This window comes from Epinephelus fuscoguttatus, linkage group LG16, assembly GCF_011397635.1.
Source record: "Epinephelus fuscoguttatus linkage group LG16, E.fuscoguttatus.final_Chr_v1".
Taxonomy (NCBI): domain Eukaryota; kingdom Metazoa; phylum Chordata; class Actinopteri; order Perciformes; family Serranidae; genus Epinephelus; species Epinephelus fuscoguttatus.
Genome location: NC_064767.1, coordinates 28703752 through 28721100, shown reverse-complemented (window position 1 = coordinate 28721100; position 17349 = coordinate 28703752). Strand labels below are relative to the sequence as shown.

The following is a 17349-nucleotide window of genomic DNA, read 5'->3' as shown; positions in this document are numbered from 1 at the left end:
AAGGAAAATTCTCAATCAGTATACTAGGAAATAAAAGACAGCTTGCCAATAAATAAAATAAAATAAAATAAAATAAAATTAAATGTAATAAAGTAAAATAAAAAAAAAAAAAATACATTAATGGGGACAAAATAGATGGCACAAATCTTCTGGAATCAACTGGCAAAATGAGCAGTCCACATAGAAATACCTTGGTGGGATAAAAACGATGAATCACGTTAAAAGTCACCATGACCATGTCTGAAGTGAGGCTTTTCCACTAGGTAACAACATTTAGAGGAGAGACGATTTCTTTTTTAAATAAAGCACGTATAGCACAGTTATTATCGCTTTTTTTTAGAGAAACATCTCCGACCAACAACAAGATCCACAGGTAGTAAAGTCAATTCAGATACTCAATACTCAATTCACATTTAAGAAGCAATACGACATTAGAGGGGACTGCATCAGAAAAACAGAAGAAGACTTAATTCTAACATTTAAAGACAGACTATTGCACTATAATGGCCTATAAATTCCACCACATAAAGACAACCAAAGAGCACATAGTGACATCTGGTGGTTAACTTGTGAACACTAACAAATTAAAGTAATTTTACCAGTTCAATATAATTCCAGTGCTCCAAATATTTATACAAACACTTAATCCTTCCCTAAGGAAAATGATATGACAAATCTTGCTTTCTCCTTTCACAGCTAAAAACAACGAAAAAATAAAAATGTTGCTAGTGTTTCATAATTATTTATATGACACATAATGACAGAAAATGATCTATTTTCATTATAAGTATAAAGTAAGCAAGTAAAACTAACTGTGATAATGAACTTAGACAATTATTACGGACTAGAAGCTGTTTCTATTTAGTTTATTTACAAACTACAAAGAGGGCTTGCGGTGTGTTCTTGTCTTGTGACATGTTTATTAATAGTCATCGCGCCATATTATCCACAGCACCACACACTTGCACGTAATATCAAGCCGTATTCTTTGTTTCTAGACTTTATGTTTACACATAATGACAGTATTAAGTTTTGAAAGTGTGAATCAACATTTTTGTTGTTTATGAATCTGTAAAAAGCGAACATCTGAGCAATGAGATGACAAACTGCTTTAATACACGCGCCTCGCGAAAAGTGAAAGTGTTGAAATTAGATTAGTGAGAGACAATGAATAGTGTTTATGGCAAAGCATCCACAGTTACATTAATATGTAAGAGGGTAATTCTGCCACCTAGAGGCGAAATTGAAACCAGCTGTTAGAGAGTAAAGAAGCCGATATATCTAGCTAATATTACTGTGCTGTGTGTGCTATGAAAGTCTGACATAAATACCTTGTATGCCAGGAAAAATAACATATTATAAATGGTCAACTTTAACCTGTAAAGTGTGGTTTTCAGTAAATATGAAAATACCGCAGCGCCTGAATTATACGTCATCAGTGCGCGACGCGGCGTGCAGGACTGTGAAGGACGCCGACGGGAAGCTTGTGATGAAATAAGTCAAATACAAAGGTTGGTGTAATATTACTGTCACTCTGGGTTATATCACAAATTAGACAAGAGACAAACGGACAATTCGGCTTAGTTTACTCAAAATATAAAATAAAGGAAGATGTATTTTTGAGCCCGTTTAGTCTCACTTGGTTCAAGCTAAAGTAGCGTTAGCTCACGTTTACTTGCCATTTGGTAAGGGTACTGCATAGTTAGGGTGATAGTACAGGCATATTTGAGCCAGAAATACATCTGAAACGCAGCAGGTAATGATATATTGTCGATTTGTATTCATTTTAACCCTTTAGTTATAGTTAGACATGAGACTAAGCGGGATTAAAAGCAGAAGTATGTAGACTGTATTGGATACAGTCGAGCTAATGTTGTACACCAGGTAGTGGGAAAGACAGATTAACTTCAGCCACATAACTACCGGCTGTCAAACTGTCTCCTCTTCTCTCCAGCTCTGTCAGGAGGAAGCTGTTATGATGGCGGTGTCGTGTCTAACTCGAGCCCTGCGCTCCCTGACTCTTTCCCAGCCTGCCCTGCTCTCCTCTCAGGTAAACATCCACTGCCTTACATGCACACTGGAGATCTGAATCATCACAACATCTCAGCTACTAAACAGTCTGCAATGCTTGTTGTGTTGACAGGCGGTTGTTGAGGCCAAGCTGGGAGCTCAGGTGCCCAGTGCAGTGGGACAGTGGAGAGGCTTCCTCACCACAGCCTCTCTGGAGCAGAACAAGAGATACTGGAAGCAGAGGGAGAAGTACACCATCAGGGCTATAGGGATGAGGAAGACAGGAGGCAGAGATCACACAGGTAAACACTGTGGTCAACAGTAGAATAATATAATGAACAACTGTGAGTTTACAAGCAATTCTGGGGGGGTATGGGGTCTAAGTTGGCTCAACTGTACACCCACACTCGGAGTTGTATAACGGCTTATGTGGCCCCAGAGGAAGCTTTGCATTCTGGGTATTTGTGGGCAGTTTTAAAATCTGGCACAGTCAGTGTTACTCCAGTCCAAGTTCAATTTGACCAGTGGATCTCAAACTTTTTTTTTTTAATCTCAACAGTAATAATAATAATAATAATAATAATAATGATAATAATGATGATGATAATTACAAAATCTGTTTATACAGCACTTTTCATACAAGAAATGCAGTACAAAGTGGATTATAATAGGGGCAGTATAAGCACTGAGTGCTTGACATGAAAATACAATGAACAAAATAGAACTGATTCATAAAATCATGGAGTTGTAAAACTGTAAATCATCAAATCAAGTATGATTTTAAAGAACTGCAGCAGCATGAAGCGTAAATAGAAAAGAAAAGCTTAAAAAGAAACCGAGTTTCAGACCTGTATCAGGAAGTCAGAGCTGGTTAAAGGCTTAAGTGAACAGATACATTTTTAGCTTTCTAAATATTTAGTGAGCTCCTTCTCTGATATCTATAGGTAGTGTGTTCCATAGCTTTGGGGCGTAATTGACAAAGGCTGCATCCCCGATTTTCTTCCGGCTGTTACTGGAAACCTCCAGTAAACCAGCAGCAGATGATCGCAGTGTTCTTGGAGGCAAATAGTTAACAAGGGAGTTAGCATTGTAGCTCGGTCCCAGATCGTGTATGGCTTTGTATATAAGGAAGAAGAGCTTAAAATCAATTATAAATGTAACAGGAAGTCAGTGCAGAGCAGCTGAGACTGACCTGATATGCTCTCTCCTCTTGGTTCTGGTTAATAGCCGAGCTGCAGAGTTTTGAATGAGCTGAAGTCTCTCAGTGGTGTGTTTTTTGGGAAGCCTGTAAAAAGTGCATTACAGTAGTCGAGGAGGTTTGAAATAAAGGTATGAATCGATTTCTCTGCATTTTTTTCATTTAGAAATGGCCGTACCTTGGCTATGTGTCTGAGGTGGATAAATTATGTTTCCGTCGCCTTGTTAAAGCGGGACTTGGAGCTTAGATCTGAACCAAGGATCACACCAAGACTTGTGACCTCAGATTTCATCCAGGGAGTTAAATTACCCAGATTATTAAACAGCATTTCTCTTTTTACTTTAGGGCCGACAAGCAGGACCCCGCTTTGATATAATTAAAACCAGAATTTTGTAGTTGTCAGCTGGGGATGTTCCCAGTGACAAATTTCCCACAATTTCAAAATTTGACAAGTCAACTAGTTTAAAAGTAAGAAAACACTCAAACAGTCAAAATTGAGCACAGTTTAATCCATAAGGTTAAACACTGTCTGAAAAAAAATTGCGTATATTATAAGAACCATTAGAAATCGTTAATGAAGTGTTGAACAAACAAATTGTATTTTAAATGCTGCTGAAATGTGTGGCATGGTTCATTATGCATATTGCACATTATCCTACAAAACATGACAACTCAATTAACAAAATAACATTTATTTTCTGTGTCTTTAACGTCCTAACTCATCTCCATTCAAACACACACGAAAACAGACACACACACACTCTCAGTTTAAGTGACTAGTAGTTCTGGTGCTGATTAGCAAGGGTAGCAACATTTAATTGACCAGTTGACAAAATGCACCCTATTATGACTCGTACTCACGCAGGACTCACTTCAATACTGAATTAAATAGTGAAAATAAACTATTCCCCGTTTTTCTGGAGCCTCCCTAGAACTCCCTCAAGGACATCTGGTTGAGAACAACTGGATAAGACGATGTAAAATAACCTTTGCTGTAAACCTGTACAACCTTGTGTACAATTATTTAATAGAATAAAATGTTCATAAAACTTAAACAGGTTTGAAATTGAGCTAAAAAAAGCAATTTGAATTTGTTTTGTGTCAGACAAAAGCAATTTGATTTTTTCCTTGGGCCATAAGACACATTGATGGACATTTTTTTGTAACCATTTCTGACGTTTTATAGACAAAGTTATTAATTAATCAGCTGACTAAATAATAGGCAGAATAATTAATAATGAATCATCATGAGTAATCAGCCGTTGCAGGCCTGGTTTCAAATATTAAATCGAGCACCTGTTAAATCGTTATAAGAGAATCACCTAATAATAATTTCCCCTCAGGCCTCTACTTAAGTTGTCAATCAGAAGTCAAGTTCAGCCTCGGGTTGAGCTGCTGACAGCATTTAGTGATGTATTTGCTTTTATAACAGCTGTGCTACGTGTTCTGACTAGAGCCCAGTGCAACGAGTTGCTCATCTTTGTCTCTGCCGTACAGGAAAGATACGGACACATGGTATTGGTGGCGGCCACAAACAGAAATACCGATGGGTAGACTTTCAGCGGCTGCGCTACGAAGAAAACAAAGAGTCCCAGCCATTTGATGAGAAGGTGGTTGAAGTGCGGTACGACCCATGCAGGTGAGATCAGCTTCCAACACACAGGAGTTTGATTAACATGTGTATTTAAAGTCATGATAATCATCATAATCTGTTTGACACAGGTCTGCTGACATCGCTCTGGTAGCTGGAGGCAACCGGAAAAGATGGATCATTGCTACAGAGAACATGCAGACCGGAGACGTCATTAAAACATCTGCAGTTATTGGACGCATGGCAGGTGTGAGAGTCACCCTGGTTTTTCATCCAGAGCTTCCAAACAGTAATCTGTACCGAACACAAATCAAACTGCGTCCTTTTGTTGTACTTTGCAGTCTCAGCCAATGAGGGTGACGCCTACCCGCTGGGAGCACTTCCTGTGGGGACACTGGTGAACAACCTGGAGATACAACCAGGGAAGGGAGCCCAGTACATTCGTGCTGCAGGTAATAGATTACTTGCATGTCATTTTAGGGGATTTTAGATTCTTGCTTCTGATGCTGACTGATCAAATATTATTTCAACTAACTAGTCTTTAAAAATGTCATAAAATAGTGATGTCATAATTTCAAAGTCCACTTAAATTCTTATCTGCTCTGTTATTGTGCATCCTTGTTACACTTTCACGATTGTTCATTTCATGTAATGTTGCCTGAAAGCCTCGGGCATTCGGAACAAGGTAATGGCTGCTGTAAAATTTGTCGACTCATAACACCTAAACCAAATATTGTGTTTCATTTTGTTTTCAGGCACAAGTGGCGTTTTGCTCCGTAAAGTCAACGGAACAGCAATCGTCCAGCTTCCATCGAAGCAGCAGGTTCAGGTGAGGTTTATCTGGATAGAGATTTTACCTGCAGTGATAAAACATTCTGCTTTAAACTCAATGTTGTCATCTGGACACACAGGTATTGGAGACCTGCATGGTAACAGTTGGACGCGTGTCCAACGTCGACCACAATCAACGCATCATTGGCAAAGCTGGTCGCAACCGCTGGCTTGGCAAGCGCCCTTCGAGCGGCTTGTGGCAGAGAAAGGGAGGCTGGGCAGGACGCAAGATCAAACCGCTGCCTCCGATGAAGGTGTACGTCAACCTGCCCTCAGTCTCATCTTGATAACACATGGGACGTGTTCAGGACTGGAGAATATTGTAATGTTATTGTGGTTGGAGCTATAATATGAATAAAGACAAACTGTTTGTACAGAAGATTAAAAATTTTATTAAACACAACTGCTTGTGAGAGCATGGAAAGAAACAAAACAATATAAAAATCCAAAACATATTTACATCTATAGTAAAACATGCAGAGTAATCCATATTTTTTTTAGTGGTAAATTTAAAAATACTGTCATGTCATTTAAAATAGGGTTTGTGCAAAGACACTGGGCGGCATTTCAAGTAACAGGAGCAATGAGATGGCATGTTGTAATTGCAGTTTGACCATTAATGAAAAACTAACACTGGTGTTAGGAGTTAATTTTTTTGCTGTGCTAAAATTGTGTTGACAAAGTGAGCATGCCTGCTCATTGATCCAGTCTTGTAAAACACCCCCATGCTACCTCTAGATTTAGGGCAAAAAAAAAAAAAAAGTCGAGGTCAAATACATCGGAATACACTTGTCATTATGCCCGTTCAGTATGTAAAAGGCGAAATCTCATGACAAATTCCCTCAAACAACTCTGCCTTGGCTAACACTTCACAGCCCGAGTTTACACATCCATGAGGGCCAGTTGGTCTCCCAACAAAAAGAAGATAGTGAACCCTTCAAGAAGCAGGAGACAGGAGACTGTATAGTCACAGGCAGACACGTACAGTGGGAGCTGCAAAGTAAGCTTAACATCAAGTGGCAAAACAAAGTAACAGACAGCCATGACGGTTTATCAGACCTCACAGGGCGCTTCGACATAAACATCCCTGCGGAAACATCCTGCCTTCTCTTAACTATAGGTAGTGGTTTACATTTCAAATATAACACCTCTTAACACTTCACCTCAAAAACAAAGGGTGTCCCAATTTGACCTAAAATATGTATAAAACCCACATGAAAGTGCATCACAAAGTGAGGGAAATGTATGAGAAGTTACATACCTAATAGTGTTTGCATTGTACAAGTCGACTTCATAATTATGAGTTCTGGAAATATATTTGGCATTTATGTCAAGAAAAAAAGGTAAGCTATTTGTGCTTTTTAATTTTCCGTGGGAGGGCAGGGATTTGCGATTCACAATAATAACATTTTGTTTATTATATTTATATACATGACTAAAAAAGCCAGCCAATCAAAGCTTGTAAATCTTCACTTTATAAAAAGCAACGACTATCTCATACAGAAGGCCCTTTGTCCAAAGGTTTCCTATTGCAAAAGTTTCACGTAACACTATTCAGGGAGTACCATCGAACATATAGCACACCTACACAGACACACACAGGCAGTGACTTGGACATCTGGCAAGACTCCGTACACTTTTCATCATGTTTTAAAAGTAATTCAATACTTGCAATGCGCTCGACACGACTGTCAAAGCATGTTTCAAGTCCAGCTCATTAGTAATTTTCCCACCACAGGCCAACACAATACTGCATGACCAGTCTGATTAGGTTAGGCATTACTTGCACGTCCAGCCACGGTGACACTGTTATAAAGGACACAATGGTAATTGCTTGGTTAGGATGTGCACACGTCTTGTAAATGCTTACTGGGATTATATTTGGCCAAATGTGGAGCACTAACTGGTAAATTTATCAAAGCTAACATCTCAGTAATCTAAATACTGATCTCCACAGGGACCACAGATACATCAAGTGTACGATTTTAGTTCTCAGTTTAACATACTATGAAGTTTGGCCAAGCCAAGAGCTCTGGTGGTTACACTGTAAAACAAAGTTGACTTTGGCACATCACTGCACATCTGGAGAAACCCAGTATCTGCTAAGTTACTGCAGGTCTGTGAGACGCGCTCTCAGGTAAGCCAGTACATCAAGCTGAACAAGGGGGAGGCTGGGAAACTGAAAAACAATTCAGGACCTTGAAACGATACGACAGTTCATACAGTCACAACTAAATTTGGCATTCAGCTGTTGATAGTTGAAATATGTTTTGTGGTGCCACGTTACCCTGCTTCTAAGTAGATGTTACCGTACACTCTGAATGTACTCTAACATCCATGCAAAATCTTCAGCACTTTTCATAATGAACTGATTAATGAACATGTTACAAATGCTCCATAGCTACATTCCTTATAGCTACCTTCAGAAATACCTTGCTTTAGATGTTGTTTTATTTGCTTTAGGTACACAGTGTGCTTCAAAGCAACGAGGCAAAACAGAACGTTTCTGTTTCTTCCTATAAAAATTTACCTTTTTTGAGAAAGTAAAGGGACGAGTAAGAAAACTGAGCACTGAGTTAGAAGAGAAGGATTCCATCTAGATTCACAGCAATATTCCAACTTTCAACAACAAACACAAACACGGTCTCAAACGATCTCACACACGCCACTGCACATCACCATCACACTCCTCCATTGTCTATAGAGTAACAATAAATGTAGGATTTCACAGAAATAATAAAATGTTAACAAAAACAAAGTGCAAACACAGCTGCCATTATCGAAATGTGGCAAATTGTCAAAAACCTCAAAATACCTCCGAGGCGGTAGCACAAATCTTACAAAATAGTACTTGTTCTTTTTGTAGTGTGTAAAAAACAACAACACCCAACAACATCAAAAACATCCAACTGACGACATGAAATCTGTGTGTTGAACACGTGGTTGTGAGTCAGTAAGATTTCCACAGGAAAACTATTACTGCCGGGGGCCCGTCGGCTTTTTCCTCTAATTCTCTGGAGCCTCTCGGTGAGACAAGTGCAGCGGAGAGTCTGGTGGTGGCGGAGTGGGTGGTGGCCAAGGTCACACGGGCTTAGTGTAACCAAAGATTCCCACCGGGAAGTGCTTGACATGTGTTGGCCACTGGGCAGCGAGCTGGAAAAACTTCACATCATTCCACTCCACTCCATCAATAGTGACTAAGAAAAAAAAAGATGATCGTTAAATCCACAAATAAATTAATTATAACACATTAAAGATCTCTTAACGGGTGCTGTAGACAATCTGCACGGACAGCTGTTACAGAGATAATTCTTTGTTTACTCGACTGACATTATTTAATACATCAAATTATCCGGACACCAGGTGGCAGTACAGCCTCAGCCTTACCTCTCAGCATGGTGTGCTGGTGCTTGGCTGTGCAGATCAACCTGCTGATGCCATCAATCACTTGGCTCTTAGAGTCCAGCTCTTTCTCCTTGGGCTTCTTGCTGAGAAAAATCACTGGAGACAGAAACAAGGAGGCATAAAAACACTTTCCTCACACTTTTTTTTTGTTGTTGTTAAAGGGAAAGTCCACCAATTTTACACATCAAAGTGTGTTTACAGGTCTTGAAGAGTGCTACTGCATATGTGGGAGAAAGTTAAAAGGCTTTTGTGGCCCCAGAGGGAGCTTTGCATTATGGGTATTGAGGACACCAGGTTTTGGAATAAAAAAGATGATATATTTGGTTCTGCTGCAATGATTTTCATCCTTTTTTTTTAATAATCTCCATTGTGAGTCCAACAATGTCACAGAAGTGCAGTGCTAAATCTGGGGAGTATTCTTTCGACCTCTCTCTGGCAGTTTTGCAGTCTAGTTTGCTGTGTGTGTTTCTTATGCTGGGATAGATGACGTTCTGGTGATGAGTGATAGCAGCTGTCTTAAAAACTGACAAATGTAACTATGCCTTCAATATTGCTCTAAATAAAAAAATATAAAGGTATGCATTATTAATTGGTAGGTCAGGTCTAGGTCACAGTCAAACTCAAAGCCCCTCCTGTACAGGAAGCGACCACTGACCATGCTTCATAAGGCAACTAGGTAACTAGATTTCGTTTGCCTCCAGGACCGAGGTTGATGCGAACCAGCTTCCCTTTACCCAGCAGTTTGGAAGCAAGACATGGGAACTTTATTTATTCATGGACAAACTGAAACCTTCACTGTACATTTACTACGACTTGACAACTTTACTGCTAATTTCCTCTCTGCTCTGATCACCAACATCTGTCTGCTTTGAGTGCACACACCATCACTCTCTCTCTGTTGAACCAAGGCTGCGCACTCAGCTCTGCAGGGTGAGAGTGAGGAAAGACGACGAAAGTCTCTCTGCGTGTTCATTTTGCTGTCACATCTCATGAAAACAAATACTTATGGTGAAAGTTCTGTCACTAAACAATGTTGTTATGTATCCTTGCGCATTTTTAATGTACACAGTGTATACCCAAGACTACACTACTGCGCTCCTGTATAGAATATATTGTATTGTGGCTATCAGGTATGATGTTTGTCATGTGCTTTGATTCCAAAGCGTACCTTTCTTGTTCTTCTCCTTGGTGACCACAGTCATGGCCATGCTGGGTGGAGGGGTGAGCTCCCCTCCACAAGGCAGGCGGCTGACTTGCAGTGAACGGAAATTACTCTTCAGGGTGTTCTTCAGTCCCACGTCTCTCTTCTCTCCCTCCTTCTTCTTCTCTGGGCCTTGCCACGTCCAGTAGTCCACCTGGAGCCCCATCACCTCGCTGCCCGAACATGGAGAGCTGCAGGGGAAAACAGGCAAAGTCAGAAACACTACAGAAATTTGATTTTGTGTACATCACTTGTTCAGCACAACTTGTAGTGAGAAAGAAAAAAGTATCTGTTGTCTTACCCAGCTCCAGAGAGGGCGGTGGACACGGAGGGAGACTGTGGGGGAGTGCCCCCGATTTCCTTCCCATACGGACCAGCCGATGGGGGCGTTGGGGAGGACAAGATGCTCGTGTTGACCCCCATTGCATCATCTGAGTCCACTGCAAATTAAGGGTGAAAGTAGTCTCATACACAGTTTCAAAGTAAATTAAACATTATTAAATGAAGTAAATAAATAAAATAATATTGGGTCATTTTCCTCTTTGCTGATCTGAATCTGTATCCAGTGAGTGACATCTCTTCAGTTACGTTTCTGTCTCAGCACATAAAATCAACAGTAAAATGTTGAACACACCAACCTGACAAAACACTATGATAGACTGACAAAAGCCCATCCTTACCTGAAGTTGACAAACTTTGCTCCACAATTCCAACTTTCACAACCTGCAGGAATAAAAAGAGTGAAAGGTTCAGTGTGAAACTAAATTAAACATCAAAGGAAGCAACAATTCTGTCTGCCACGTTTGCAAATGCAAAAAGAAAATAAGAATCTTACCCCAATAAATGGCACAAATTTCTGACAGGAGTCCTCATCAGGGCTGTAAACAGACAGAGAAAAGAGGCTGTGAGTTTGACCAGAAGTGGCTTTTTTAACACTTCAACACTCCAGAGGTGCACATGAACACTCAATGGTCCTGGAGGGAAGATGGCTGTGGCATGACCTGCACCATGTCCCATCGCAGCAGAAATGGCACATGACTGACTGGTGTGAAATGGGGTCATCTTGGGATCATGTTATAATGAGATGAATGGGAGGATCGCTCCTTACAACCAAAAGAAGACGGGGTCTTTCTTATCAGCCAGTACTAGGAGCTATTTTTATGTATGGGACTAAAGTTTGGGCCCGGCCCGTATTAACCGTGTGGCTTCTTTTCACTTTTACTAAGAAGTGTTGAGCATATCACTGGTTCAACAACACATGCCTTAACAAAGATAGGAAAAAAACAGTACAGCAGTCATTGTCACTTAAAGGTTAATACACACATAGGTTACACTGATTCAAAAATGCAACCCCATATCTTTCTGCAACCTGCTCTAACATGCAGCTAAACTAGCTGGTCATTCTCTCCCAGTCTTTCGTGAGCCTGCAAAATAGACTGCACCCAAAGCAAACAGCAAGGCAATGAGGAACACTGCCGGATCCTGTTCCAGCTCAGATTCTGGACTATGATTCCCCCATGGGGCTGCATGATATGCAGAAAATATGCCATATGTGAAATCGTTGTTGAATACCACAATAACTATATTACTTGTGATACATAAACAGATATTAAAGTATCAGCTACTCAGTTCTTGACTCAGACTGTATCTGTACCTGTACAGTACCTGTACTTTTGCCACATCATCTCTCCTGTATCCAAAATACTGCCAGATGGCTGACGTGCTATTTTTTTAGGCATCAGTTCCTTTCTGGTGTTCGCACTTATTCTGCACTCATCTTGTCACACTTTCCCGCTTCAACCATGCAGAGTTAAACAGCAGCACTAGTCCAATAAACCTCATTTGCCTGCCTACAGATTCCAGTGACCAATCAAATGATGCCTAACGGCAAGGGCAAGGCATGTATCAGACAAAATAATAATAATAATAATAATAATAATAATATTAATAAAGTAATATCATAGTTTATATCACAAGGTATACTGTGCAATCCTCAGCAATTTTAGAGCTATATTATTTCCATAAACTGCATAGAAGAAGAGGAAGGAGCCTCCAGATCTGAAAAGTGAAGTCAATGCCTATATGCCTTAAACCTTGAGCAGCTCATTTCTAGCGGCCAGCAGGGGGCGATGCCACTAGTCGCAAAAAGAGGTCTGATTGTACACAAGTCCATGGTCTCTATCACTAGTTTCACATCTTCTTCAATACAGCACAATGTCCATTTGTAAATTATGGCACCATTTAGATTAAATCAGGTGATAAAGCAGGTTATGCTTTAGGGCGTGGCAACCTTATGATAGCAAATAGCTATCAAATAGCTAAAGTAGCTACCACAGCAGCCTGTCGATCCACACAGAGAAAAAAAGACTGCAACACCCAAAATGCCAAACTCAAGTCTTCAAAACGATAGTCGACAAACCATTTGGTGACATCCCTGTGGCTACGTCCATTTCTTTTATGGAGTCTATGATTATATTTCAGTGATGTTACACATTTCAAGGTAAAGATTCTGCAAAGCAACACTACCACTTGAACAAAGCACACAAGCACTGAACTGCAGCAGCTTCTCACATCCTAACATCTTAGTAACAACTCGCTAGTTTCAGCCACATGATTTAATAACTCTGGCTGCACCAATAAAATGAAGAAATCTTAATAAGTAAAGACTTAAGTAGTGCATAAATCAGTGATAGGATATATCTGCATTGCTGTCCATTCAAAAGCAATCAACAGTCCAAAAAGGAAGTGAACACATATCTCACAAAATAACATTTATAAGGAGACAAACGATAACTTAAACTTTACTGCCGATCCTTTGTAAATGTAGGTATTACTTTGTTCTATTAATATATGCATACATGCAGAAATATCTTTCAGAGTTAGTTGTATTCATGCAGTTTAGAAAGAGTGGGAAATATCAGATTCACATTACAGCCGTTATTGTTTTGTCTTTTGACATGTAGCCACTCCTGTGGGTAGATTAATACACGTCCTGAGACTCGGGCAGCTCACTCTCAAGTCAACATAAAATCTGTAACAAACTTTGCCTGTGGGTCACTCTAAAGGACTTCTATTCATTTAACAAAGCTTTAATATTGCTGGATGTGTGGGTCAGAAAACCATTTCCACTGTGTAAATATTTAGGGTTGTTTTAAAGGTTGTTAGGCAAATCTTCACGGCAACAACACAGAGGACAGAGTAAGAATCAAAAAAGGTCACACCAAACCAAAGACACAAGTCAGGACAGAGTGCAAAGTGAAGTTACAGTGAGTATCGAGTGTGAAAAGGGAAATGTTAAGACACAGCAAGGAGCTCAAGCCAAATGGAGGAGAGATAATCAGGAGGTTCAAAACAAAACAAAAAGAGTTGAATTAGATACCTGATGTAAAAATCAAAATACAAACTTCTTTTCCTTGAATGCAAATCAAAAGGGAAAGGGGGAAGAAGGAATGCGACAGCGTTAAAACTGTGTTGTAATTGGTACCTTCTGACCAATAGGAAGCCGTTCTTACAAAGAGGGGAAGGGTTTGGTCAAACCTCAGAGAGACAACCAACAAATGCACACAGAAATGCAACCGACTGACTGGGTAGACGTTGGACTTTGTAGATGCAGAGACTTGTGCTGATCTGACAACTGAACCCGTGCGTTATAATCAGTCGTAACCTTTTATCAAACAGTGTTTCTGTTGAAATGGACCTGTGTATCCTGGACTCATTTATGTCAGAATAAACAGATGTGACTCTACAGTGACAGTTCACTAAGAACCATTATCATCACACATCAAAGCAACTTGTGGGTGTGTGTTTAATGTATGTGCCTGCTTGCATGCATATGCATTTTAACATCTTCCTCATGCAGTAACTGATGATCATCTGAAGCTATATTTGTTCTAAGGCTCACTTTAATTGAGAAAACAGACATTCTGAACATTAGTATCAGCCGTCCAGGTTAGACATCATGCTTACAAGCATAGAAATGCACAAGAACATACATGCATACACACATAAACATATGCAGTGCATGAGTGTACTCAAACTTAAATCATCAAAGCTACTTTACCTCTTCTGTTTGTAGGTGAGCATTGCTTCTGAGATGGGGAACTGGTGGGACACGTTGGCACCGACCAGATACTGAACCACTCGTCCTGCTACATCAATGTTGTCTGCGGGGAGACAGATTGTTAACAACACGCCTCTCCTCTTTCATGTCTGACTAACAAGCTGCAAGACAATTGATGCAAATGCTTATTTTCACGTACAGCAGATCGCTGGAAGACTGTGCATTAATCATTTTCATTCCACTGAATTAAGGAGGTGGATGGCAGGGAGGGGCTGCTGAGTGTAAAATGTCATTAAAATGCGGGTGAAGTCAGCCATACGACACACAAGATGAATTGTGCGTCAAGCAGGAGGCCTGTGGGCTCAGCATACATTTTTGCCAGCTTGAAATGTGGATACACAGGCTGATTTTTAATGTCAACTTATGTTGACCTATTGCCTCTCTGCAGTTTAAACTAATCTCCTTGTGAAAGAAAGCACTCACAGCAATTCTTATCCAATCTCTGCTTTTTGTGTTGTGATAACAGCTTATGTCAAGGATAAAAGAGTGAAGGGAAAAGAAGAGGACCCAGCACTTTTGTTTTATCATCTCATATGTTTTGCTTGGAGCTCCTTTAGAGGTGAATTTAACATGGTGTGTGGGACTGTTGCACCTATGGGATGTAAATTAAGTGAATTATTAGGTGGGGATAGGTGAGCAGGTGATTATCGGGCTTGTCTGGGCAGGACAAGTGAGACCTAAGGAAAGGAGGTGGGAATACAAGCTTAAACATGGATGTGTGTGCCAGCAAACAATTACAAGAGTTTCAAACTGCAACTCTGACAGTCTTTGGAGTAAATATCTGAGTGAGAGTTCTGACAGCCTGGTGGTCTTCTTAAGCAGCAGTAGACAGTTTACAGGGAGGAGGAGCAGTGCTATAATCTAGAGCCATTCATTACACTGCAGCAGGCTGTGGCTGTCTTTTGCAATTGGAGGAAATCTCTTCTTCCTATCCATCAGCCCCTGACCCATGCTCTGACCCCATTTCTTTCCCTTTCAAGTTGGCTGAACATTAGACACACAGCCTTGCTTTGTAGCCACACACCACAGCTATGCATCCTAACCTGAGGCGGGCCGTTCCGTCCTGCAGAACAGCTCCCTCCACGCAGTGTCCATAAAGATGCTGTTGAACCTGCTGTCAAATGAGGCCACATACTTTGCCAGAGGATGAGAACCTGTGAGGGAGTGCAAAGAAAAGCTTTAAGTAAAGGAAAATGCAAAACATATGTAGCATTTTATGCTAATATTTGCACATGATTTACCTATGGGGATGACCAGGAAGCGTATGTAACTGAGCCAGTCAGGTGTCTTGTTGGCCAGCTGCTCCACAAAGAACCTCAGGATGGTGCTGAGGTAACTCTGGTCGCCTGCCACTGCCACCTTCATCGTCGGTGGTGTCTGAGCATTGCAGTTACAGCTGCGGGGGTTTCACATAGAGAGGAGGAATAAGTAATTAAGAGAAAGAGATGTGGGTCAGAGGGGGCGTGTGAGAGAATGCATGACTGTCTGAAGATTTATATCTCAACAGGGTTTTTCCTGCTTTAAAACCGGTCTTTCTTTTTAATGACAGCCAGATTATGTCATGTTATAATTTATAATAATAGGCACTTGCAAGTTTCTGCAAGTCTTCCTGAAGTCAAACCAAATATGGCAGCAGCTTTTAGATCCTAATCCTACACTGACAAACAGAAAACCAATTTTATCTTTAAAAAACAGCCAAACCCCCCTGAAACTCAAGTCAGCTCAGTTAAACTGGGTTAACTGGTTGCTCACTGCAAACACGTAAAATGAAAAACTACATTTTGGCTTATAAATTATTTGTCCTATAAGTAATAATGTATGTAAAACATTTAAGTTGTTTTAAAGGAATACTTCACTGCCTAAGGACTTACGGACTTTGTAGCTAAAAGCTTAAGGATTTGAGATATGAAAGTTTTATGAAGTAAGATAGTGTCTACAGTATGCGTAGGTTTTAAAATGTCCATTTTCTCTCAGTGACATCATTTGAGGAAAAACCCTGCAGCAAGTTAAAGCAGCGGCAGCACAGAGCAAGCATGTTAACATCAGAGACGTGCATGGCTCCACATGACATGGCCCCAGCTGGAGTAAACAGGTTGACTGAGGAGCAGGTGTGTTAAGAGTGAAAAAGTTGCAGTGCGACCGGATTACAGAGAAAACAGGTTTAACAGAGGCAGAGAAGCAGACTGCGACAGCCTCAGTCTCCCACTGACATGACATCCTGAGGAGACGGCAGGCAAGCAGATGGATCCAAGAATAAGAGAGAGAAGAAGGCTGAACTTCAGCTTTTCATGAGAAAACAGGCACATTCACAGACAGAGAGCTCTTCAGCAGCCTGAGCCATAGCGTCCTGGAATTCTATGGCACCGAGCCACCGTAAACATACATAGTTTGGCGAGGAGTATTCAATAACAACAGGCAGTAAGATCACACTTTCTGGTGACCCGTGTCATTCAACCAATGCGTGTGTATGCATGTATGTATGTGACTCACAATCTCTGGATGCGTGTGACGATGGTGTTGAAGGCAGCCTGAACATCGGCGGCAGAGCAGGTGGACACAATGGGCTGGCCCTGTTCATGGAGCAACTCGGATACATACTGCACAAGAACACACATGAGAGGGACATGATGGGTTAATGGATATACAAGAGGCAGGGCTGATCGGGTCGGAAAGAGAGCAGGAAAAACATGCTACTGGGGTACAATAATAATTCTTTGGTGAGAGGGTGCTCCAACTGATTGGCCACCGATCCTTATCTGCCCATATTCATTCTTAACAGTGGTCTCTGAAGGCTGATCAGAGGAACCAATTGGACGACACCAAACACACAAGACAGTTTTTATTGGTGCGCCTAAAAAATAAAAAATATAACTGACACAGGACTAAGGGTGCTTTCAGACCTAGAGTTGTCCTGCTTTGGTCCGAATCAGGGACTAATTTTGTTACAAAGTTTTATAATCACAGAGAATTGGTTCGTGTTCTCACAGCAGCAT

General features: G+C 40.7%; 2 protein-coding genes across 2 annotated transcripts in view; one reads left to right on the top strand and one right to left on the bottom strand.

The window, feature by feature from the left end:
* Positions 1–1415: 1415 nt before the first annotated feature.
* mrpl2 (mitochondrial ribosomal protein L2) lies at positions 1416–6033 on the top strand. The gene is made up of 8 exons (XM_049600931.1): positions 1416–1511; positions 1955–2050; positions 2144–2312; positions 4706–4847; positions 4931–5046; positions 5141–5251; positions 5555–5628; positions 5711–6033. The coding sequence occupies exons 2-8, from the start codon at positions 1976–1978 to the stop codon at positions 5915–5917; spliced, it is 894 nt and encodes a 297-aa protein (XP_049456888.1). The 5' UTR covers positions 1416–1511; positions 1955–1975; the 3' UTR covers positions 5918–6033.
* Positions 6034–6377: 344 nt separating this feature from the next.
* The window catches only part of zmp:0000000755 (phosphofurin acidic cluster sorting protein 2), a 59640-nt gene continuing 48668 nt past the window's right edge, over positions 6378–17349 (bottom strand). The window contains exons 15-24 of the mRNA XM_049600932.1: positions 16847–16953; positions 15598–15752; positions 15400–15510; positions 14297–14399; positions 11072–11114; positions 10917–10959; positions 10538–10676; positions 10204–10427; positions 9018–9131; positions 6378–8827 (exon numbers count right to left, since the gene is read on the bottom strand). Of these exons, the coding sequence (XP_049456889.1) occupies positions 8712–8827; positions 9018–9131; positions 10204–10427; positions 10538–10676; positions 10917–10959; positions 11072–11114; positions 14297–14399; positions 15400–15510; positions 15598–15752; positions 16847–16953 (1155 nt within the window). The 3' untranslated portion in view covers positions 6378–8711. The remainder of the gene's footprint in view (positions 8828–9017; positions 9132–10203; positions 10428–10537; positions 10677–10916; positions 10960–11071; positions 11115–14296; positions 14400–15399; positions 15511–15597; positions 15753–16846; positions 16954–17349) is intronic.

Bases quoted from the DNA above. Each gene is read 5' to 3' on its own strand.
- mrpl2 (XM_049600931.1), top strand. From the start codon at position 1,976: ATGATGGCGGTGTCGTGTCTAACTCGAGCCCTGCGCTCCCTGACTCTT. The intron at 4,848-4,930 runs GTGAGATCAGCT...TGTTTGACACAG, and splicing joins GTGCGGTACGACCCATGCAG to GTCTGCTGACATCGCTCTGG. The intron at 5,047-5,140 runs GTGTGAGAGTCA...TGTACTTTGCAG, and splicing joins AGTTATTGGACGCATGGCAG to TCTCAGCCAATGAGGGTGAC.